The 25371-nt window shown below is 36.3% G+C and overlaps 1 protein-coding gene and 1 long non-coding RNA gene across 4 annotated transcripts; both read right to left on the reverse strand.

Annotated features, from left to right (window-relative positions):
* Positions 1 to 173: 173 nt before the first annotated feature.
* On the reverse strand, positions 174 to 24942 carry LOC128019885 (synaptotagmin-like protein 5). Of its 3 annotated transcripts, none has more exons than XM_052606200.1 (17): positions 24733 to 24942; positions 18303 to 18676; positions 17196 to 17402; positions 16867 to 16982; positions 16079 to 16181; positions 15584 to 15686; positions 15356 to 15485; positions 14465 to 14565; positions 14164 to 14241; positions 12698 to 12763; positions 12352 to 12530; positions 4797 to 4899; positions 4525 to 4686; positions 4317 to 4425; positions 4025 to 4157; positions 3741 to 3949; positions 174 to 2265 (listed from the first exon to the last, which is right to left on the reverse strand). In XM_052606200.1, the coding sequence occupies exons 2-17, from the start codon at positions 18425 to 18427 to the stop codon at positions 2123 to 2125; spliced, it is 2067 nt and encodes a 688-aa protein (XP_052462160.1). In that variant the 5' UTR covers positions 18428 to 18676; positions 24733 to 24942; the 3' UTR covers positions 174 to 2122. The 3 variants fall into 3 exon arrangements, with proteins under 3 accessions (XP_052462160.1, XP_052462159.1, XP_052462161.1); XM_052606199.1 differs by having other exon boundaries at positions 16079 to 16187; positions 24733 to 24941; XM_052606201.1 differs by lacking the exon at positions 12698 to 12763 and having other exon boundaries at positions 16079 to 16187; positions 24733 to 24940.
* Positions 5370 to 9868, reverse strand: LOC128019890 (uncharacterized). The gene is made up of 3 exons (XR_008185257.1): positions 8438 to 9868; positions 7216 to 7249; positions 5370 to 6119 (listed from the first exon to the last, which is right to left on the reverse strand). It is a non-coding gene; the product is annotated as an uncharacterized LOC128019890 (long non-coding RNA).
* Positions 24943 to 25371: the final 429 nt, after the last annotated feature.

A 25371-nucleotide genomic window follows, 5' to 3' on the forward strand; every position in this document is an offset into this window, starting at 1 on the left:
TTTGATCAAATAAATACAGCTATTACGAGCATAAGACTTCTTTCAAATAATACACAGTATATATAAATGTGTATATTTTTGTGTGTCTGCATGTATGTAGAAAGAGAGAGAAATATAGAACACTGCAAATAATGATTAATACGTGGATGAAAAGAGTAATGAAGCAGCACCAGTTGTTTAATTATAGTTTATTCTCTTTCTGAAGATGATAAATTACAGTACAGAACAGTCCTAAACACTGTCTTTCTGACAAGAGTGTGGAAACCGCACACATACACTGAACATGCTGTGAATCAAACAGCTTCAGACAATTTTAGACACTGGTAACACTTGGATGTCAAACAGTGAGCCTTATACATGCCACAAAATCTAATTTGTTTATACAGTAAGTTGTCTATAAGGTCTATTCACCTGAATGATGCCAACAAAAGTATTCTAGATATTAAGGACACATTCATGGAGACCTCACAGCGACATGATGGCTCAATAGCATCAACTGGGGAATTATCTATTAAACTCAGCTCAAAACTCAATATAGGGGCTCTAAGCATTGTGCTTATGCAGTATGTGTGCATATGTATGTGTGTTTGTTTTGTGATCCTTTTCTGTATTAAAATCTCATTTTTTTCTATTTCTACCAACCTTTATGCTATAAATTCAATTCCAATTCAAACATTTTTTTGTCTTAGTTTTTCTTTGAATTATTGGTTTCGATTATATTATATTATAATATATAGTCAGTTTTTTTTACTTCAGAGTGGGGGGATCTACCTGATATAAATGATGTCAATGTAATATTTGCATGCTGAATTGACTAGTCTCTATGAAACATGGTGTGGAAACATTTAATGGCGTACAAATGTAATTAGCCTACTTTATCTACTCTACATTTGTGTTTACAACAATCATTTTACCAAAAACATTGGAATTTCTTGAAGGAATTGTAAATCTAGTTCAATATAATGAATTACATTGGCCCCAGTTATAGTTTTTTTTAACATTAAAACTGTGGTAAAACTAGCTATGAAATTTAACAGTCAGCATCAGACTCTCTCTAGCCAAATTTACGTGTATGTGACAGATCTGACATGATTATCATAAGATCTTTTGTGCATGGCTATATAAATGTGCTCACAGAAATGATTGCTCACATCCAGTACATTGTTCTCATTTATGCAAGACTTGTATGCAGGTGGTATCTGTGCAAATTGATTTTTTTTTTTTTTATCGTGTGTGTGTGTGTGTGTGTGCTTGGAGGAAGTGCTTTGTGCTTTGTTCTTTCAGGACAAATGTTTCTTTGATTGCTGATATGTTCACTGTGCTCTTTTGAAATAGTCTTCATGTGCCGTTCAGAGTTATGACCAAAGAGCTTTTCCCATTTACACCTGGTATGAGATTCGTCTCGGCTGTTCAATCACTAGCGTGCAGTGCTAAATGAAGACAGGTCAGTGAAGGACAACGTACACCTGCCCATCATTCACTGCGACAGAAAAGTACAACTCCGCTTGTAACATGTAGCTTTAAAATCAACTGTCCAATTAAAACATTTTTTTTAAGAAGCCTGCTATCAACATAATTCGAAGCACACACTTTTGAAGGGTGTTTAATACGGGAACTAAATTCTTTTTTTTTATATGCAGATTGAAAATGTGTGGAAATCGAAAATTTTAATATATTTGGAAGATAATTTTTTCTCTCTCTTCCCATTTCTTTTTACATCAGCATGCAGTACTGCACTGACATAAATGATTTATGTAGTCATAAAAATCTTGGTAATTTGATCCCATGTGGTCACAAGAGACATATTTGAGAAACATGTTAACATCAGGTGCAAATGCCAGTCTGTCTCAGCCAAGAAGGATCTTAATGCCAGGTGTAAATAGGACCTTAGAAGTGCATATGTGAGTATATATATATATATGTGTGTGTGTGTGTGTGTGTGTGTGTGTGTGTGTGTGTGTGTGTGTGTGTGTGTGTGTGTGTGTATGTTTTGAGAATTTAGAGTGCATATGAATGTTGGAATGAGAATCTGGGAGAATCTAGTGCGAGTACTGCCAATGAACATGAAGAGCACTTTAAAGTGTCTAGAGGTGATAAGATGTGATGAGTATTGCCAGGGACACTATGTTTTCCTCTTAGCCATGCTGGATCGCAGCATCAGTGTGCACTCCTGCGGGACCTCAGGGTTGTCAATCATGCGTTGCCACAGTCGCTGCTCCTCCCCGTAGGCATCGTTCCAGTCTACTTCTTTCCCATAACTCAGACCTGCAGATCACAAACAGGTCAAGTCAACTGCTCTTTATGCAAGAAGAAAATCTAGCTGTACTGCTTGAATGTCAGACACACTCGTGGGGGAAAAATGTTAACAGTCGTTTAAAGAAGTTAAATATACTTATTTTACCAAGCTTATGTTTTTGGCTGTTTGACTGTAATTCACACCAAAGAGCCCATTTGGTGTACAATGGAGAAATATTCAAAATGAAAATGGCAACAATGGACTGTACTTAAGCTATTTTTTAATATTTTTACAGAACAAACTATATTTTAAAAAGCAAAATATGCATAAACAATGGCTTTTACAGCTAATGGCTTCCTAAAACATTTTAGGAGATAGATTACTTGCAAAAATTGGATGGATTGATGAATGAATTAATAATTAAAAGAATGAATGAATAGATACACTAAATGCTCACCAAGGCTGCATTTATTTAATTAGAAATGCAGTAAAACAGTAATTATTGTGAAATCTTTTGTGAATTTGTGAATATTTTAATATATTTGAAAATATATTTGAATTATATTATATTTTAAAATGTGATGGCAAAGCATTTACTCCTGTCTTCAGTGTCACATAATTTAGAAATCATTCTTGTATGCTGATAAAAAAAAAAAAAAAAAATTATATCAATGTTGCTAACAGTTGTGCTGTTTAATATCTTTATGGAAGCCGTGATATATCTTTTTCAGGATCATCTGTTGAACAGAAAGAAAAAAAAAATGGATTTTTTTTTATGAATTAGAACTACTGAAATATTTAAAATATAAAAAGAAGTCTAATTACTATATATATTTACAACATAAAGCCACCTCCCCAATCCATTTATGAAAGCTAAGCTGCAAATACAACTCACTCAGAACATTTTATGGTTATGTCTAAACTATCAGCACATAAACATACCACTGTCTACGTTCACAATCACATATCAGTGACTTACTATCAGTTTAGCGGAGGTGCTGTTAGTCATTTCACAAAAGGTTAATCCATTTTAATAGAAGATTAAAAGGTACTGTTGCAAAAAACAGACAGTTTCATTAAAATGGCCAGAAAGGGTGGACATTTGTCTTGTAAACTGATTTTAATGCAAGAAACCTTGAGTAACACTACTAATTATAAATGCAGCAAAAGTGTAGAATTTGGCAGCTTTAATACATAATCATCAATGAGAAAACAATTGATCCGATCATGAGTGAGTGAATAAAACATTTCTAACAGTAAATTAGTTTAGCATGAATACAAAATATGTTGCACAAAGTAGCACTTCATGCATCATTGATGACTTATTAAGGAGATGTTTGGAAAGAACATTACAGTGGAAACTGTATTCAAGAACATTTGGGACTAAATGATTATCTTAATCTGAGTCAGATTATTCCACAGTAATAATATAATATTTCAAATTATTGACCTGATACAAAATGAAGGACTGTAGTGAAATAGGCTGTGCTGATGAAAGACTCACCAGTTCCTGCCCCGAGCCGCACACCCCCCAGGAAGACGTTGCTGGCGAACGGCTCTCTGTCCCACACTGTCAGCTCCAGACACACGCTGTCCAGATCACTGTGCTGCAGGCCGCAGTATGTGAAGGTGTGATTCCAGCGTGGGTTTACGGTGCGCTTCACCACGGCCGTCTTGTGCTTTGTGCTTTTCTTGTCATCAGGCAGCAAGTATCTGATACACAAGATGAAACGAGTGTGAGTTTGCGAAGTGCACTGTATATGAGGGAGAAACTGGAAATCAACTCACCCTTTGACAAACGGGTCAGAGGACCCTCCTTTGACGGCTGTCAGGCTTTTTGCCTCTTTAACCAGCAACTCCACCATTCCTCCTTTAGGAAGAGTGATGGTCTTCTTCTTTCCTTTTAGAAATCCCTTTTTTACTGAGAAACACAAGATAGCTGGATTAAATACTAATAATATACAGAGAGCTTCTAGGAGCTCAAATAGAAAATTCAAAAGAAAAAAAATATTTTTGCTGTGAAAATTATTACATATTATAGATAAAATCATTTAAAATCATATCAGATTCTAAATCATACCTTGAACTTGGTCCAGAGGCAGGGAGAGATTTCTCTCTGCAGGAATGTACTTCAAAACCACCGTCAGTTCCCCTTTATAGTGGATCACTGACTCCACGTAAGATTCATTCTGACACAAACACACACATTTCAGTATCGAACTTATGTCAGCACACTCCTCTTTATCTCTAGCTCTGTTTGTCTGTGTATGTGTGTGTGCTCAGCTCACCCTGGGCTGCAGAGAGAACCACTCCTCTATTTGCGTGTCAAACTCCCAGGAGTCAAAGGTCAGCTCGGTCTCCCCCAGGAAGCTGTTGTGTCCAAAACGATCATGATGCCACACAGAAACCTGCAGTGTGCGTGTCTCCAGCTGAGAGTGACTGACCACGTACTATACAGAGGGACAAAGACAGATAAGAGCCTTTAAATCAATATCTCATTTGCACCTTTCTCATCAATCTCAGTACAAAACCTTGTGAGGCAGGCATGAACGACTCTTACCCTCAGGTTTTCATTGAACACTGGGTTAGTGGTGTTGCTTTTGATGCTGGTTTTCCTCTTGCTTTGACGGGACTTGTCTGGCAGGAGATATGTTTTAACATAGCTGCAAACACACACATAATACCGAAATCACAATACCACAATATCAGCCTCTGACACCTTGGGAGTGATATTAAATTGATACAAGAGGCAACAAATAAGCAACTTCAGACAATTTCAATAATTTGTGATTAATCTCAGTCATTGGGTTAAATCATTTGTTTAGTTTTAAAGGGGTCATACGATCCCAGATAGCAAAAATCATGTGGCCTGGGTCAACTGGAAGTTCTGGTCCAGATCCGCACAATGGACTCGGGTTGGTGTCTTTTGGCAAATACCGGCACCGGGCAAGCTCTGGACCAGATGCGGACGCCTTTATAATGATTTGGCCTAAATGTGGGCCGGATCTGTTACCAGTTCCATGCCGGATCGGTTACCAGTACCATGCCGCATCTGGGCCAGCTCATTTTGTGTGTATATATATATATATATATATATATATATATATATATATATATATATACACACACACACACACACACACACACACACACAGACAAATAAGTTGTATACATATCTAGAGTTAAATTACAATTAGTTTATTTGTATTGTACATATTTCAGTACAGCTTTACATAAAATGCATGTTTCTTTGTTTCAAATAAAAAAGTAATATCCATATGCCACAGTATTTGTACATTTCCCGGATAATACAAATCATATAAGTAGATTATGACTGTATCTTAGCAGGAATGATTCATACTATTAAAGAAATCATTACAAGCATCTTACATAATAGATAATTAAATATTTTACTGTCTTATGACACTGATATTTTTTTTTGTTCAACAATAATTTTACGAAGATATGAGAATACTTTCTGTACGCAAAGAAAACAAGAATAACAACTTTATTCAACAATTTGTCTCCTTGATTTCACCCTGGTGCCATTTTGGAGAATATCCATGCACTGAACGTAAACAGTGCATGCTATTCTGAATTCTTACAATGACATGAGGGTGTGTAATTAATGACAGAATATTCATTTATGGGTGCACTAACCCTTTAAACCAATGCTACACAATGAGAATGAGAATAATCTGAATAATTACCAAAGGGAAATGTTCATATCACAGGGAAAGTTCTTATAAATGTGTGTCACCATTGTGTGCTTGAGTTGGTTCTAGTAGTAATAGAGTCATCTGCAATGCTGTTTTGAGGTAAATGTGAGGCCTCCATCTGACTCCACAGCTTAAAGCTTAAAGTTCCCTCCTTTTCACGGTCTCTAAAAAAAACAAAAAAACAAAAGTGGAAAAAAATGTTATTGCCATACATACACATGCATGCATACTGCACATACTGTACATACACACATACTGTATATACACATACAAGGTCAAAAGTTTACATACACCTTGCAGAATCTACAAAATGTTACAAGTTTGAACAAAAGAGGGATCATACAAAATGCATCTTAATTTAAATCTACACATTTTCATTCTGTTCAAAAGTTTTCACCCCCTTAATGCATTGTGTTTCCTTCTGGAGCAATAGTGAGCGTTTTTCACTTCCAGTTCATATTGATTATATAATTATAAGATATATGATTATAAACAAAATGAATAGTGATTGATGTGGTTTGGAATTGGTAAAAGTGCTTAGAAATATCATCAGAATGTTGACTCGCCTAATAATTATGCAAGCACTGTATATGTATTTCAACATCATAAATGTTATGCATGGTAAGCATTTTAGATTTTCTTGTATTCTAGTAATTTTTTCCTGCTTTGTGTTTAACGAAGATAATGTTTATTCTGTTTACTGCCCATAGATGTGAAGTATAATAACTGATATAACAGAGAAGAAAGCATGAGTAAAGGTGACACCTGTTTTGTATAATAAAAAATACACAACTAATTGTATATTACACAGATATGTTATGAATGCATTTGTTTAATTTAGTATTAGAAAGCAAGGAAGGCAATGTTTAAGCCTTACACATAAGAGTCTCAGTTTATTAACATGCTCTACTGTGAAAATTGCACATGACATCAGTGTCACACACACACTTCCTTTAATCACCAACTTGAGATGAAAAATAGTTTGTGTCAAAATGACACACAGACTTATTATAGCATTGCTATAGGACTATGACTCATAACATGTATATTGTTAAGGATGGTGAGTGTAAAGTTATTTGAAAGAGCATTTCCTCAGAAAGCTGCAAACCACAATCGGCCCTAAGAAACAGTGTTTTGAACAGCAGTAGTTGTAACATTATCAAGCACTCAATATTTTCAATACTCAATTATACATTGAGGCATTCAAATAGAGCTTGAATAACTCAACCTCCACTGAAAAAAAAGAAAAAAAGGACTCACCTTACTATTTGACAGTCCTGGCTCACAGGTGGAACTTGAAATTGAAACAGATTGTTATATGGTGTTGCTGGAAAATTTCTCAATGAATTTACTCAATTAACATGGAACATACCATTAACAGAAATAAAAGTGTATTTTGGCAAAGATTTCATATATATATATATATATATATATATATATATATATATATATATATATATATATATATATAAACCATACCAAACAATATATTGTAATACATGTCTCTCTCTTCAGTGCAACTCTCTGTTTCTATCATTCAGGATGCACCTGAGAACATTCTGCCTGCTTAATAATAGGACTGGGCTGGTCGAAAGTTTGGACACATTGCTATTTTTAATATTTTTGAAATATGTCTCTTGCTTATGAAGCCAGCATTTATTTGATCAACTGTAATATTGTTGAAGAATTAAAATAATGGTTTTCTATTTTAACATACTTCAAATTATTATTTATTGCTTTGATCAAAGCTCGATGTTGGAAACAGTTGTGCTGCTTTTTATTATTCTTATTATTTTATTAATTTTTTTTAGGATTTATTGATGAATAAAAAGTTATTATTCAGCTTTTGCAATTTCCACCCACAATTCCGTCCAGCCCGAGACTAGAACTCACAACCCTTCAATTGGGAGTCCAACCCTCTAACCATTAGGCCACGACTTCCCTGGTAATAAGCAGTATTAAGAACCATTATTCATAACTGAGCACTAAAAAAATCCAGCACTAAATCAGCATGTTAATTTCTGAAGGATCATGAACTGAAGTAATGATGCTGATAATAAACTACATCTTAAAATATATTCAAACAGAACATAGTCATTAACATTGTAGTAATATTTCACAATATTCCTTTTAACTTTATATTTGATCAAATTGATGCATGCAGTCTTAAAGGATTAGTTCACTTCTAAATTAATTTCCTCATAATTCCCTCACCTTTATTTATTGTCTCTCTTTTTTCATTCGAAAAGAAATTAAGGTTTTTGAGGAAAACGTCCCAGTTTTTTTCTCAATATAGTAAAATTCAGTGGTGTTCACTGGGTAGAAGGTCCAAATAACATTGGCCGAAGGTCCCACTTAAACGTTAACATTGCTAGCGCATCACTACAATTACCACACAGCAATCTTAAACAAACGTTAAAACGACTAAAGTTTAAATTAAATAATTAAGTAAAAAATGTGTTAATTACGTAAAATTACAGACCTCTGGACATTTTCTTCATGTTAGCAAGTCCTCTGAAAACATAGGCCTTATTCTTCGCCTGATCTGAGGAACAATAAAAACACCAAACCTTTAAGCCATCGAGTACACAGCATAATAAGAAATGAATTTATTAGTAGAACAGTTTGATCGCACGGTGTGACATACCTTGGTGAGGTTTGTAATCTGTATTTGCGTCATCCGTCTTGCTGTCTCCAGAAAAAAAAGTGCCTGCTGGTTCCCTTTCCAACATTCACTCTCGTTATGTATGGATGGTAAATGGACTGCATATATATAGCGCTTTCAACAGACCCAATGGCCATCCAAAGCGCTTTACAACTTGCATCATATTCACCCATTCACACCATTCATTCATACACCAACTGTGGTGTCAGCCATTCAAGGCTCCATCCAGCTCATAGGGAGAAGCAGGGGTTAGGTGTCTTGCTCAAGGACACCTCGACACTTGGTCAGGTGGAGCCAGGGATTGAACCGACAATCTTCCGGTTTGTAGACAACCTACATGAACAACTGAGCCACTGCCACCCACAAGGGAAAACTCTTTCTTTTCCCATTCTTCTGAAGCCTGATTTGTTCTTGCCAGCCATCCACGACAGGCTTACCAAGATGTGGCGCGCCCCCTATTCAGCATGGGTAAACCCCTCGACTACAGCAGCTCTCACGAAAGAGGGTACACCAGACTTACACCCTGGAGGAAACGATCAACGCACATCTGTGCCCACCATTTGCTCTCTGCTTAAAGGGCTATGCAAGAAAATGGCCTTCCTTGATTTGCCAAAATGGCTATTTGGCTCCACTGTAAATGGGTTCACTGTGTGGTTTTCGGAGACTCAGAAGATGTCGCAGGCGCTGAGCCATTTCCTCCATAAATGCCCTGACACCATGGCTGCGGGCCACCAGAAAAGTTGCCTCCCTAACGATTGAAAGATCTTACTAAATATTTCTTAATTAATAATGTTTTCAACTCAAAAGTAAATATGCATATAATTTAGTTATTTTAATATATTTTACTGTTATTTCTTGTAAGTAAATTAATAAATAAAATCAGACTTACTAATAGTCTTTCCCAATCTTATTTGTGTAAGAAGTTGGCGCGTGACGAATCTGCATTTTGGCGGATAATAGCCAATGATTGCTTGTTGTATCACATGAATGGATTTTTATATTAAGTTAAATATTATTATAATATTATTATATTCTATATGGCTTTGCCCCAACCTAAAAAATCTTCCCGCGACCCTGTCTTTGCAATGGAGGGATAACAGAAGCTGCATCTCAAGTGCCAATAGACGTTTTTACACACTGTTTCTGTGGGACATGGAATACTTTAACCTGCAATTACAAATGAATAAAAATGTTTTGATATTTAAAACATAAAACATTGAAAATTGATGTGAAATGTGAAATTAAAAAATGTATTAATAAGTGAGTCATTGCGATTGTACTGAATAACTTCTTAAACTATTGTGAATTATTATATTATATTATATTCTATATTATAAAATAAATAAATATATTTATATTGTGAATGTATATCCTGCATTTAAATTAATAGTGCAAATCATCCTAGGGGTGGCCACAGGGGGCGCACCCCATCCACATTCAAAGTATAAGTGGAAGCCATCACGGCGAATCATTCTCTCAAGGCCAGCCATTCAATATGCAGAAACGACTTGGTCGTTAAATTTCTGAAGGGCATGAGGAGACTCCTCGAATCCTCCTCGCCCTCAGACTGTGCCATGTTGGGACTTATCATGGTCCTAGGGGCCCTAAAAAGGTCCTCATTTGAGCCATTAAGTTCTGCTGACTTGCAGCCCTTATCACTTAAAATGACCCTTCTCCTTGAACTGACATCAGTTTAGAGTGTGGGTGACTTATAAGCACTGTCAGTCAGTGCCTCATGTCTTGAGTTTGGGCTCAATGACTGCAAAGTCATTTTGAAACCGAGACACGGCTATGTTCCTAAAGTGCTCTTTACTCCCTTTAGAGCACAAGTAATATCCCTATTGGCTCTCAACGCTGCAGACGGTGAGCAGGGACTGAACACTCTCTGCCCTGTTAGGGCTCTGAGAGTCTATGTGGAACATTCTAAACTGTTTAGGCAGTCTGAACAACAGTTTATTTGCTTTGGAGACCGCCAGAAGGGTCTGCCGGTTGCCAAACAAAGACTGTCTCGTTGAATTATTGATGCAATAGCTCTGGCTTACCCATCAGAAGGACTGGAATACCCTATTGGTGTGAGAGCCCACTCCACAAGGGTAATGGCCTCCTCATGGGCGTGGTCCAGCAGCATATCTATAAGTGAGATCTGTACGGCTGCTGACTGCTGACTACAGGCGCGGATTCTATCTGTCTAACCTCCCATGTGGGTAGTGGTTTCTCATGCCCTCAGCTAAGCTTGGGGCAAGATAAGTCCCTTAGGACCCATCTTATACCGAGGTTAAGTAACCAAAAGTGTTTACACAAACTGTAGTTCCCGCCCACTGAAACCAAGCCCAGGCAGAATCCGTGCGCACTGCAATGGATGTGACTGTGAAGCGGATTTGCCGGTTTGAAAACCACTCCGGCGCGGAGTCATATGATGTCTGGGATGCTTTTTTAAAGATCATTATTTTGTGTATTTGGTGTAAAACAATATGTTGACATGCTTTAATGTTAAAACAATACATTATTTTTCAAATACTGTACATTATGCCTCTCTCAAACGTGTCGTTTTCTACAAAGTCCCTCCTTCTGACAAGCGCAGTCTGCTCTGATTGGCCAACTGACCCAGTGCATTTCGAATGGCCAATCACCACAAGCACTCGATGGAAATATAACGCCCCTTTTCTATAATCGCGAGCTTCTTCTTTCAAAATAAATGTAAAGACAGTTAATAATGTCTTTAGTTTTACCCGAAAGAGGGACAGAGTGGCCTAACAGACACAGTGATGATGCTCTTATGTGTTTGCAGTACACAAGCCGCACATACAGCTGACTCCACTATGTGACCCTGTTTCTCTCTCTCTCTCTCTCTCTCTCTTTCTCTCTCTCTCTCTCACACACACACACACACACACACACACACAAGCGACGCGCAAAACTCCGGATTTGAACTGTGAATAGCAAATACTTCAACTAATAACATACAGTAGCTTATTTAGAAACTCCAGATTGTTGTGGCAAAGTCAGAATTACCTCATCTACAAGGTTTACGAAACGGTCGTCCATAAAATGCATTGCTGTTCTGATGAAAGCAATTTTAAAGATTCCTAAATGCATCTACTTTTGGAAGGTCAAATAAAGTGCTTTTGCCTAGATACACACAGCATCTCCCTGACATGGCTGCTTCAACACCAACTGTGGTTACTGAAATCACGCCTTCTTTCTTTGCGTGAACATTTGGGCGGCATTACACGAATATTTCCACATAGTGACGTAGATATGTGGGGCATGTTTAAACAAGGCATTTTAGGGGGCATGGCAGAGTCTTGACTTTGATAAAGAATATCTCTATGGATTTGAGACTTTAGTCTTTGCAACTTCACAGATCTTCATTATGCACCAAGAGTTTGTAACACTCCAAAGATATTTTTTTTTTTTAATCGCATCATATGACCCCTTTAAATTAAAGAAAACAAAAAGTGTTTGGTTTGGAAAATTATTTAGATAGGAATATATTTGGATATATTATAAAAATTATAAAAATGCAAGTTTAAAATATTAAATCAAAACAATAAATACTGGTGAGTAAATAATGACAGAATGTTAATAAACTAATAAAATAATTAATAGAGATAAATCTAATGTTAATACATTGACATTCCAAATACGTGCAGAGCAGAGATGCTCTACTAGGGCTAAAAGTGTATAGTCTCTGTGTGTGTGTGTGTGTGTGTGTGTGTGTGTGGACTTACGCATCCGTGCGCTGTCTTCTCTCATCCCCGGTTGCTAGGCAGCGGCACTCACGGACGAGCACGTTGAGTGCCCCTGTTTTATAGCTGTAAGAGATGTTGAGCAGGATCTCCCCGGAAACTCGCACGTTGCCATAGTCCCCTGTCTCACTGTACACACTCATCATACTGTTGATGCTGGTCTGGAGAGCACATATAAGGAGAATCTTTGGGTGTGCATCTTTCACAAGCTTGTGTTTAAGTGTATGAATGTCTCTTCCGTGGCTCAGAACAGAAAGAGAGAGAAACTGAAGCAAACAGAGCAACAGACAAACACACATCTGCACGCAAACACACACTGAACACTCACAGTGTCAGCATCTGAGTCAGGTACATTTAGGAAACCCCACTTTCTCTCCGAGGCAGGTGTGGAAGACTAGAACAAGACAGAGAGAGAAAGAGAGAAGAGAAGATCGATAGAAGTAAAAAAAGAGATCAGAGAAGTAGAATAAGAAAAACATAGATAATATGACAGAAGACAGATTGCTGGAGTCAAGAAGGAGTTTTTTCATATTTTATTATGACTGTCATGTTTACTCACCCTTGTCATTTTCTTCCATAAAGGTAGTGTTTTTTATTTTCACATTTAATTACCCAAACATTATCTTCAGTTTAGTTTTTCAGCTAAATTAAGGCTTTCATTTCTGTTTCAGTGTTTTGTAACCATTACTCCTTTCCATACAATAAAATTGAATGGGAACTGGAGCTGATTGTCTCCAAAAATGACAACAAGGTAGTCCATAGGTCTTTTGAAGCCATACAATAGATGTAAATTCTGGCACAATACACCTTGACAAGGCATATTTGAATTTACATGATGATTTATAAGATTTGAGAGCTATGGCACGAAGCAATTTTTTCAACAAGTAATAGATATTGCAGAATTTGTGTCTGTTCATTGAAATATACATTTGGGATATAGCACAACAGTTTGGATCACTTTAATGATACATTTAAAGTGCTTTTTGTCATAATCTGGAGTTTGGCCACTCCAGTGCCCATTCACTTTCACTGTATGTAAAAGAGCAGCATTAACATTCTTCAAAACATCTTCTTTTGTGTTGTTCAAAAGAACATCATTCAGGTTTAGAATGACACGAGGGTGAATAAAAAGAACTTTTTTTCTGTGAAAATATGACTATATATGAAAAGATTTTTGCTTTTCTCTTGTGTTCCCTCTTTATTCTGCATCTGACTCATCTAGCTATTAGAGACTGTGTGTGAGCTACGAGCTATGTCAGCTTTTTTGAAAGAGGCCACTTGTCTTCTTGTTTGCCTGAATTATCTTTCTTTGTTGAATCTTAATGCATCACCTGCATCTGTATGTGTGGCTGGAAAACTGAGAAATGATGCACTCAGTAGTTACTGTGTGTTTTATCTATGCTAAAATGTGTGTATATGAGATTGGGTGATTAAAAAATGCAAGCTTGGTTCTGCCAGGTGAGTCAAAGAATTTGGTGATCTCATGTAAATGGATATTTTGCCAGAAGGAGGAAATGCTAATATCCATAAGGCACAAGCTGGAACAAGTTTTAGAGCGTATGTGGTTCATTAATATTAGAAAAAGGAGGTAAAGAGTTGGGTTTCTGGCTCCCCTGCCATCAGGCAAACAAATAAAAGTCTAAACAGAGTACACACAAGCAAAATACAGAAAGAGGAACAAATACATATTTTGTTTAAGTCAGACATCTGCACAAAGCCAGCAAACACAATTGTAGCAAAGCTGTGATTATGGTGTTTGTGTGTGTGTGTGTATTTCTGTGTACATCATTATACCATTGATTGCGCACTGCAGACGCTCCGGTTGGTTTTATAGTGTGCTGATAACACCGCATCAACATCCTCATCTGAGTCCTAGAGCACAAACACTGCCTTCAGCCAATATTATATTGAAAACAGCACCAGTTTCCTTCATGCAATCACTTCACTCAGTGATACGATATCAGAAATATCACATTACAGAAGGCAGCCTCTTATCATTTCAACTCCCTGCCAGGAAATCATATCCTGTATACAGGAAGAAAAAAAAATAGATTGCAAGTGAGAAGTGGTTTAAGAAACTGTGTCTGAGATCTACCGCATCGTTCAGGCCTGGAACAGAGCGGCATCGACTAATCAGAGGGTCATCACTGGAAACCTCGACAGGATCACTGAGGTCCACCTCAGAGCGACTGCGATCTGTGAAGAGAGCTGTTTTTAAACAAAGTTCTGGCCATTTTATATTTTATAATACTTCTGCATAAATACAGTGAGGTCCAAGTATAAGTAAAAGTATAAGTAAAAGTATAATTCTTAATTCAACTCCTTTTTTCTTCTTTGAAAGAACAGTGTAATCACTGTCTTGAAAAACATGGATATATGAAGCAGCATAATTAGTGTGAAAAAAAGTGTTATTTCTAGATCTGTAGAAGTCATGTAAATGAATAAAATCTTATAACTCCACAGGATTTTTTTCATACATTAAATAAATTATTTATTTAAAAATTGCATACATTTATCTAGTTAGTCCAAACTCTAAAATACTTTATCTGGTAGAAATTGTGAGTTTTGCTTATTTTATCAGTGACCTAGAGTGCCAGATCTTAATAGAGCAATACTGCAGAATCTTAAATATTTCTACATGTTTCTTTTCTTATTTTTTTATATGCATTTTTAAGACATATTTACAAAAACAGTAAAACAAGGGGCACACATACTGTTTTTGGAGTAAGTACAGGTTTACAAATTCACAGACATTAATTATTGTTTAGATTAAGATTGTTACATTTTGTCTACATCTATTTCTATCTTACATAATGAAACAGTTTATTGTCATGTTTAAATTAAATTCTGAAATAGGCATTTTCAATGTGGTCTCAGATTGTTTTTTAAGTTTTTAATATTACATAATGAACAGTTTTGAAGGCAAATTTTATTACTGGTGTTAACAGCAGTAATAGTTTATGTCGAGTTGTTGCCATGGTGATACCTGATGAGAGGGAGGCTCTGGATATGGCGATAGAGGGTGTGCTAGAATCTGTTTGTCTCCGCCCATCCGCCATCTTTTCAGGAACACTGTCACTGCTTTGTATACTAGACGCGCTCTCTGCCCCATCCGGCTGAATAAACACATTCACGCACACAGACAGTAAACACTGCTTTCTTGTCATGCACGCAAATCAGTATACAAGATTGCAACTATGCTATCATGTTTTACCCTGTTTCTAGCCTCTGTGTGGGTTGCTGTTTTGACCATTTGTGCTCTCATGTTATTGGGCACTGTTGGTAACCCCGATGATTCCACTGCAACCGCTCTCTTCCTAAAACACAGACACTTAATGAGTCTTAATGAACAGACACATGGTGGCACAGAATGAAATACACTGCCCACTATTTTTCCAAATTAATATGTGAGACAGTATGGACTCTGCAACAGGATTCATTTCAAAATGTGAGATGCTACATTGTTGTCATACTCAGTGTACTGCATGTTCAAAATCATGGTTGCTATTACTCCTGGCTCATTTGTCACATTGTAAATGGGTGAGTGCATTGAATTATGAGATACAATGTTTACAGTGTTACATTTAAGCAGTTCCAGGCATATAGAGGAAAGCATAAAAAGTGCAAGAACTATTAACAGCAGGAATTGTATCACAGTAAGTGATTTCAAACATCGACAGCTCACTGGACTGTAAATGATGCCCCTCACCCTTTCCTGTTCTTCCCTGTGCTTTTCTGGGAATGGGGCGTAGCTGATCTCTCAGGCTGTGGTGTGGACGATCTCTTCATCTCTGATGATCTGTGACCAGAGCCTTCATCTCCAGAAAAAAAATATAATCATTAAAAAAAAAAGAATAAAAAAGTAAGCTAAAAATGCATGGCCTTTTGACCATGTCAGAAAATGTGAGAAAAAAAAAATGATGAAAACAATATTATGGATAGAGGACTCTATCTATTTAAGCCTGAAGCAATAGATTTATAAAATGTCTTGATGGATTTATTTATTAAAAACACTTTAAAACTTTAACTTCACAAGACATTAATTACGAGTCGTGTGTATTAGCATCTGTTTGGACTCTCACTCATCGGTGAGAATGAAATATAATGCTTAATGTATAAAAATATGTTCCCATGGAGAAATAAACTCAACAAAGAAAGCTCTTTGATAGCCTGAGAGTAAGTAAATCACAACATTGGAGAAGCGTTAATTAAATGTCACTGTTTTGGTCAATGATTTTGTCTGTCTAAAATATTTTCTCTGAAATTAAAATGTTTTGCTGTTTCGTCCCTATATTTCCAGTTCCCAGAATTTACTATATATTTTTTTGTATATACTGAAACATATAACTATTCTAGTTCAAAACATTTAAAAAAAAGCCTTGGAGAGGAAAAAGAAAATGTTCCATTATGTAAGGGCTGTCAGTGTGTATGTATGGCAACATTTCCAGGAACTGTTGATGGATGTCTGCATTGACACAAACTCTGATTTGGTCTCACCTGGAGGACTGCTGAGGATTGACTGTTTGACTACATCACTGCTGGTAATGCTGGCATGTTGAAACCTCTTGGATCTCTTTTCCAAAAACCATTCTCCTGTAACCACCTTCAGCTCCCTAAATCAGCCAGTCACACGCAGACAACGCCGTGTAAGCACCAATCATAGAAGTGACAATTACAGCCTAATTGGTTCACCTATTAAAGAGCCCATGAACTGTTGACATTTCTTACTGAAAGAAAACGCTGTTTGAGAAAACCCAATTTCTTGGTGTCTTATATCTATCCACCATTATAGACCGCAGTGTGTATGGATGTTGTGTGTGACTCACGCAGTCTTCACACACACGGTGCATTTGCAGTTGCTGCCTGGAGGCGTAGCAGTGCAGAAGTTGCAGATGCGCCGATGACAGATGGTACACACATTACCCCTCTGCAGGATGAGACCCAGAGCACGCAGACATATAGCACACTCGCGCTGATCTGCTGAACTACGCCGCCCGGCTCGCTTCAGTTCCAGAAGTTCATTTTTCAACTTCCTGTAGAGACACACCTGTCATCACTGTTGGGGAGTAACTTAATCGTCTCCTTGGAATTATAAAGTTCTATATGCCATTTTTGACAAAATTGAGTTATTCACATATTATTATTCAGTAACAACTTATTTACATTATGTGGTGTTTTTTTATGTGTGTATGTGTTTGTGTGGGCACTGTCTACATTTTGGGACTGATGTATGAAAGAGGCTTTTTCCCCATATCCCATATCACTATATGGAATGCAAAAACTTTGAAGCTCAATATCTACAAGACTGCTCAGAATGCAGACAGAACCTTACATACCAAGGTGACAATCCTAAAAATGAACAACAGTAAGTCCGCTGCTTTGAACACAGTTCATCTATTCCAAAATGAAGCTACATTTTCAACGCCACATGGACATTTTTATCTTGCTTTCATTGACATAAAATTCACTGACATATAGTATGTAGTGCTGGAAAGGCTTCATTCCAGTGAATTGATTCATTTGGAATTCTGTGTAATTTCACAGGATCTAAAAAGGATTCACAGATTCAAGTCACTACATTTTAAGTGTTTTTATCTGATCATTTAGTGCATCATGTGATCAAATAAGTTATATAAATGAGTTTTTTGAGTATTCAGGTTTTTTTGTTGTTGAATTAACTATAATTTATTAAACATTTCGAGGCACCTTAAATTGATTTTTTCAATCACTCAAAACCCATTTTTGTGTGTGTGTTAGAAAACTATAGCTGCAACTAAAATATTTTTCAATGTAGTTAGTTACTTTTCTAAGTTTACACAGTAGCTAAATATTCTTGCAAAAGTGTATATATATATATATATATACACACACATACACACACACACACATATAAAATGTCTGCTTGTGATGAAATGATGTGTGGAAGACACTACCTGATGCGTTTCTCCTCTCGTTTGCGGAGCTTCTCGTCTTTCTGGAGAACACCCAAAATCATCTGCCTTTCGTGCTCCAGGAGGAAGGACAAATTAAGCGACTCGGTTGTTTTTGCCATGACCATTTAAAGAACGGCTCACAGAGCTCCAGGAAAACTTAGCCAGTCAAACTGGCAACAAACCAATTACAATTATGCTTCATGAAAGCAGCTGGAATCCTCAGTCAGTATGAAGGATTGCTTTAGTTCATCTACACATCCCAAAAAGGTCATCTGCCTGGTCCTTCAGACGATGACATTCATCTCTTGACAATTGTGGCAGGTCTTGCGATGCTACTGGTCAGTGCATTGTTAACCTTTCCACCTGCTGAATGCCTGAAAGCATAACATCCATATAAAAACAAACAGTTATCTATCAGGGTATTTTAGGTCTAATAAATATTGTAAAGCTACAAGTGAATCATGATTCACCTTCTAACTTAGCTGAAGTCAAAAGAGTTTAATATAATATATATATAACATACAACAATTTTCAGAAATAAAAAGATACTCCAAGTAGGAAAAAAACACTGAAATCAAGCTGCATTTCTATCAGTACTTGTGAGAGTCAGAGAGAAAGAGATTATTACTCTTTAACTGAAAAATAAATATATAAAATCTTCAAAGAGGGACATATTTTTTAAAGTATGACATGGCTCCTTAAAAAAAACATAATGATTTTGCATCTCATATCAGACATTAAACACAAAAAAGTAACTAAATTCAGGCAAAAACTGGTTATATGGTTTGGCATGAAAGACTATATTATGGATTATGTCTTTATTATCTGCTTTATGAATAGACTGACAGTCCGGATGTCCGTATGAAAGCCCAGCCAAACCGATGTGGCTACAGCTACCATTTAGGTTTTTATCTAAAGTGACAGTACACTAATTGCAGTGGCAGTCTGCCAGTGGCAATCTGGGGTGAAGTGGCCTGCTCGAGAGCACAAGAGTAATAGAACGGGACAGTAATCACTGTACATCATGCATACTTGGGACTGAACCTATAACCTCTGCATTAATAGCTAACACTTTCCATAAATAGGGTAGGTAATAGTGCTTGAAGTCAATTAAATAATGAAGCTGTATGTTCTAACAAAATAAAAATACACCAGAATGGGTATTCTATATGTAAATTTAAAAAAATGTATTCTTACAATACGTTCAGTAATAAGCATTAAATGATTCAGCATATCAAATTCATTCAACACATGTGGTTTTATTAACAAAGTTCGGGAGGAGCACGATCAGATAATCATCCAATTTGGCACAGGTGCATCTCGTTTAGCTAATCATCTTAACTAGCAGTCTAGCACACAAGCATGTATATATATCCAGTCTTCCTACCTCCTGTCCCACAACAGTTTTTCGGCATCCCTCCTCCACCCCAACTCCTCACTTCTAATCTATTTATCTATTTATTTATTGAGTTATCTGGGTTCGGGCTATGCTCCGGGCCCAGACCCCTCCCCCAGGACAGCATGCCAAAATATGCCTACTATTCGCCTTCAGATTAGATGTAAGGGTGAACTCCTGAATATAATATGTGTAAAAAATGAAGAAAAGAAAAAAACGGAATAAGAATGTTTACTTCTCTCCCTGCCATGCTGAAAAAAAATGGTACCGATAATGAGTTTTATGGTTTTTCTGATGAAATACACCACGGGGAACATCATGCTATAAAATGATTGCCAGAAAATTGTGCATGTAAAAATTATGTTTTTATTCTATTTATATGATTTTACAAACCATTTTTAAATGTTATTAACTTATTTTAACTTTTAACTATTGCATGTCAGTAACGACATACATACGATTATATTATTAGAATATTATTGTTAATCGTTTTTATTATTAACATAAAATGAACTTATGTCATTATTTTGATATTCCCATGAAAAAAATGGTTGGATACAGTCAAGACAATCAGAACCACTGAGTTGATTAAAAGGGTTCCATCCATTTTATGTTACATTTAACAGTTTGTTATTGTTATTGTTTTTAAAAAAAAAACATCATGAGATACTGACTGAAACTTGTATTTTTAGAAAGTGCCAGCTCTGATCTATAACTATTTCAATCATGTTCAGTTGTCTTTGCTGGAAGCCCCGTCGAGACTAAAGCAATGTACTGGCTCGGATCCATGGAGGACTTTATTTTCCTGTTTGAAGTACTGATTTATGGGTCATATCCAACACCCAGCCCTGTCTAGTATGTGCATGATCTGGGTGAATACATAACAGTAACTACAAGTGTGTATGCCATCTCATCTTCGTTCCAGGTTTGTTTGTAATCAATATTGAGTGACAAATGGGGAGGACAGAAAATATGTGTTCCTGTGAGTGTGTGTGTGTGTGTGTTTGTGGACACAACACACTTTCCTGTATTCTGTTGTCTGTCTGACAGGATCTGATACACCATGTCTGACAGGCCAGCCTGAATAATCAGAACCTTCAAAAGCTGTTTTTCCCACCATCATTTACACTTAGAAAAGTGTCTGCCATCGGTGACACAACCACACACATACGTGGATGTGTCACACACAGGTGACAAATTATTTGCAATGTCGCAGCACAAAACTGCTTTAAGCTGAATTGCATGTGCGTAAGTTTGTGCCTTTGTGTGTAACTGAGGTTCTTGTTCCATTAAGTGTCTGACTCACCAGGAAGACGTGGAGCTAAATTAATTCAAATTTCTCATGCGAGAACTGTTTAAAGGGACACACACACACACACACACAGTGAGATCATTGAAAGTGTAACTTCAATATCTCCACTTAGGAAAATGACACAGCGTGAGCCAGCAATGTCTAGCAGCACTAATTAAAAAAAAATCTCTTCTCCCCCTTTCTGACATCAATGTCAGATAGTTTTTATTATGTGTTTGAATGTCTCTGAATGTTAGTGTGTTTATTATAGTCTCCTGTGCAAGGTTTATACTGCTGAGCTGCTTTAATAAAAAATGTACATGGTTACAAAAGGTGTAGTAGCTCTCTGGATCCCACCCTCAGCATACACATTAGTATACACAAAGCCTTGTATAAACATGCATCATCACACAGCTCTCTTATGTTATCAAACAATGTACAGTACAGTTCAAATACCTCCATATTCTGTAAGATTTTTTAAAATGTTTTTGAAGATGACGTTTTTAAAAAAACTGTAAAACAGTAATATTGTGAAATATTATTATAATTTATAAAACTGTTGTCTATTTGAATACATTTTAAAATGTAATTTATTTCTGTGATGCAAAGCTGAATTTTCAGCAGCCATTACTCAGTCTTCAGTGTCACATGATTCCTCAGAAATCATTTTAATATGCTGATTTGGTGCTCAAGGAACTTGTTGATTTTGCTGCTTAATAGTTTTGTGGAAATCAGTTCTTCACAATTCTCAAATTCAGAAGTATTTATTTATGAATAGTAAATCAATTCATATTTATAAATAGATTTTAAAATAGATTATAGACTAAAGTATTTAGTCACTTTTTATCAATTTAATGTGTCTTTGCTGAATAAAGTTATTAATGTCTTTAAAAAAAAAAATTCTTACTGACCCCAAACCTTTGAATGGTAACATACTTAAAGGAATAGTTTAACAAACAAAAGGGGAAAAAAGATGGAGATGTTTAGATAAACATTTGTAATGCTCTTTTTCAATGAAAGCGATAAACTCAAATGCATCATCAATGAAAGCGATAAACTCAAAAGCAGCACGTTGAGTAAATGCTCTTCTGTTCAAATTTTCAAATTTGTTTATTTACATGTGTAAACTAAATCCTTACATAGCAATAAAATTCCTCACTGCCATATACCTGGAGTGGACTAATTTATAGGACATAACAACAACACTTTCAACAACACCCACAAGGACTGTTATTTCAATGTTACCGAGGCAGGCTATAGTGATTATTTTAGGACACCAGGCAGGAATAATGCTCCCTTCAAGTCCTTCAGGGAAATCCCTTTTTACCAGCTTGAAATCAACTTTACAATGTGATATGAGTTCAAATGATTTTGGTTGGGAAAAAAGGATAGGGTTCCATTTTTGTTTATCTCTTTTTACAGACAAAAGACAGGACGTTTTCAGCCCTACTGCAAACTAATGAAGAGCCCTGGATGCACATGTGGTTTATAATTGGTTCTTTATCTGTGCATTTTTTCCTTTCTCATGCTGAAATGTATTTGCATAAGTCACTTCATAAATTGCTAAATGTGTAGCATGTTCCGACAAGCTTTATTTTTATAATCCGTCAACGGTATGCTAACCACATGCAAAAAAGAGTAAAATTTCTATGTTTTATTGTGACATGCCTCAAAATTCAGATTTTAAGATATTAAGACACTGTGACACTGTTCATGTGTAAATACAATCATCCTGACATGACCTGAAAACAACATTAAAGATGACAAGGGTGTTGCAAGAACCATGGGAAATGTAGTTCAGTGCATAAATCTCAAGAGAGCACGTCAACAGCTCTCAGCTCAGTAATTACTCCTCTAATGATTGAGACACGTTCACAAACAACACCTGGTTTAATGGAGATTAGACTCACAGATGTTTTATGCCTTTCAAAGTAGATGCATTAGCATAAAAAAGGGATTCAAAGCTATGAAATTAAGATTAGCAAGACAGAACTGGGTCTTGGGTAGTAAGTATAGGAATGGCTGACCAATATAAGATTTTGAGTATTCAAATTTAAAATATCCAAAATCTAGACAGCAGGGTGGAAAAAGCCCAATATAATGCCAATATACATGTTTATAATATTTAATGACAGAAATGACATTATATTACACAATAAAGATTTCAAAAGATCTTAGTGTAAAGAGCTGACACATACATGAAGAACATTCACACATTTAAAATGCATGTAAAGCGGCAGATATAAATAAAATAATGGTATCAGACCAAGCATGAAGTATACCATGGACTAGTGGACTAACGACTAGCAATGTAATTGCCCTTCTCTCCAACTGTGCCCCTTTGAATCTTTAATGCATGCACCTTATTTGAAAACAATTACATAAAAATCAATAGAAAATGCAACTTCTGGAGAGTAACAATGTGAGAGTAATAAAGGACATCCGTAGAGCAATCTGTGCAGTTAATCATAGGTAGAGCACTTTATATTGTCAATTTATCTGTGATGCTGATTAAACTTTTCAACCAACATTCTCTTTTTTCAGGACCAGTACACAATGAAATTACAAAAAGGCGGTAACATTTTGAAGGGTTTGCTTTCAGTCCTTTTATTTAGTTTTATGGTCCTGCTGCCACCAATGTTTAATGTCTGTACAATTAATAGTGAATAGTTATCTTTCCTATATAGGGAAGATATGTAGTAGTCACTCTATTTCAAATATAATGGACACTCAGAAAAAATCTCAACAACGTCAAAAAAATCTAAGATTTGCCAAGATACACTACAAGAAAAAAATGTCAATATAAATATATATATATATATATATATATATATATATATATATATATATATATATATATATATAATTTTATTTTTTTTATTTATTTTTTTATTACCTGAGCTTTGCTATTTATAGCCTAGCTCTGTACTCTGTATGTTAACAATTGTCACATCAGGGACTGCTTTTATTTCTTCTAAGAAGGTTAAGAAGGAACATCTAATACTTAAATTAAACATAAATAGCTATAAAAGAGTATGAACATCTAAGGAATACAATGTTCCCTGGTCAGTCAGATTGATGTGCTGTTCCTCTAGCTGCCTCTTATTTTGATCATGTCTCACTTGGGTATAAACAGTCAATGCTTCGGAAAACAGTGATTTGCTGTATGTTGTTTCTCATAGTACACAAAAGATTGCACATCACATCCTAAACAGTTATCAGCAGCATGTGACAAAAGGCTACACAAGTGGGGCACATAAGACATTTTGTCCCCAATACTTTAAAGCATTCATCTACACAGAAACTGACTTTCGGAAATAATCCCTCTGAATATTCACTGGAGTAAAAAGTGGGACAACTAGCCTCATATAATATATTAAATAAACACCACCAATTGAACCGTCGTGACACTTCTGAACTCTAACAAAAATAAAAAAAAAAACGACTTCAGGCTTCCTCGATAAATACAAACGCTCTGCTGCATTGCACCTGTTCAAACACCTGGTGAGACGACATTACACGTAATGCTTAAAACAGGAGGGAATATCCTCTGACACTGACTTTTGTGGGGTTTAGACTGTTTTAAGATGATGTAACTGATGTGTAATGAAGATACAGAGAGTTGGAGATGAGACAGGATGGGAACACTGAAGTTCCTTCGTCCATCTCACCGTAAAGCAGCGTTTATTCCGCCAACCCGCGCTCACACATGAAACACACCAGGATATAAACTGATGTCCTACCTGCCGCATCGCTCGCTCGTGAAGATCCCGTGAACTGCACTCCTGTTACATGATCAAGAGCAGATTTGTGGTGGTGTGTTCACTGCAGCCCGAGCTCCGAGCGCGAGGTAACCCCCCCAAGCACCGCACTCGCCGCTGGAGATGTTCATGGCGGGGGCGGAGTTTGCGCTCCCACGGATTCCCCGTGACCGTGACACACACACACACACACACACACACACACACACACACACACACAAACACACACACACACACAGGAAAGAGACGAGTCTTTCGTCTGCATTATACGAGTGCCAGAATCTCTCTCAAACGCTGAGCAACGGATAATGGAGAGGGAATATCCTCAGCATAATTATTGAGTCAGTCAGACACACAGACTGAGTCATGGATAGATAGATAGATAGATAGATAGATAGATAGATAGATAGATAGATAGATAGATAGATAGATAGATAGATAGATAGATTTTCTGAGTCACTATTTGTTGTTTTGTATTGACACTATACAAATGCATGAAAGTCTAGCACACAAAACACGTATAAACTAAAAATTAGGTATAATTTTAAATTCATTTATAGAGTCTTAAGTCCAAAAATAAGTGAAGAATTTTTTTTTTCTCACTTTTGTTAGAAAGCTGCC

This window comes from Carassius gibelio, chromosome A9 (assembly GCF_023724105.1).
Source record: "Carassius gibelio isolate Cgi1373 ecotype wild population from Czech Republic chromosome A9, carGib1.2-hapl.c, whole genome shotgun sequence".
Taxonomy (NCBI): Eukaryota; Metazoa; Chordata; class Actinopteri; order Cypriniformes; family Cyprinidae; genus Carassius; species Carassius gibelio.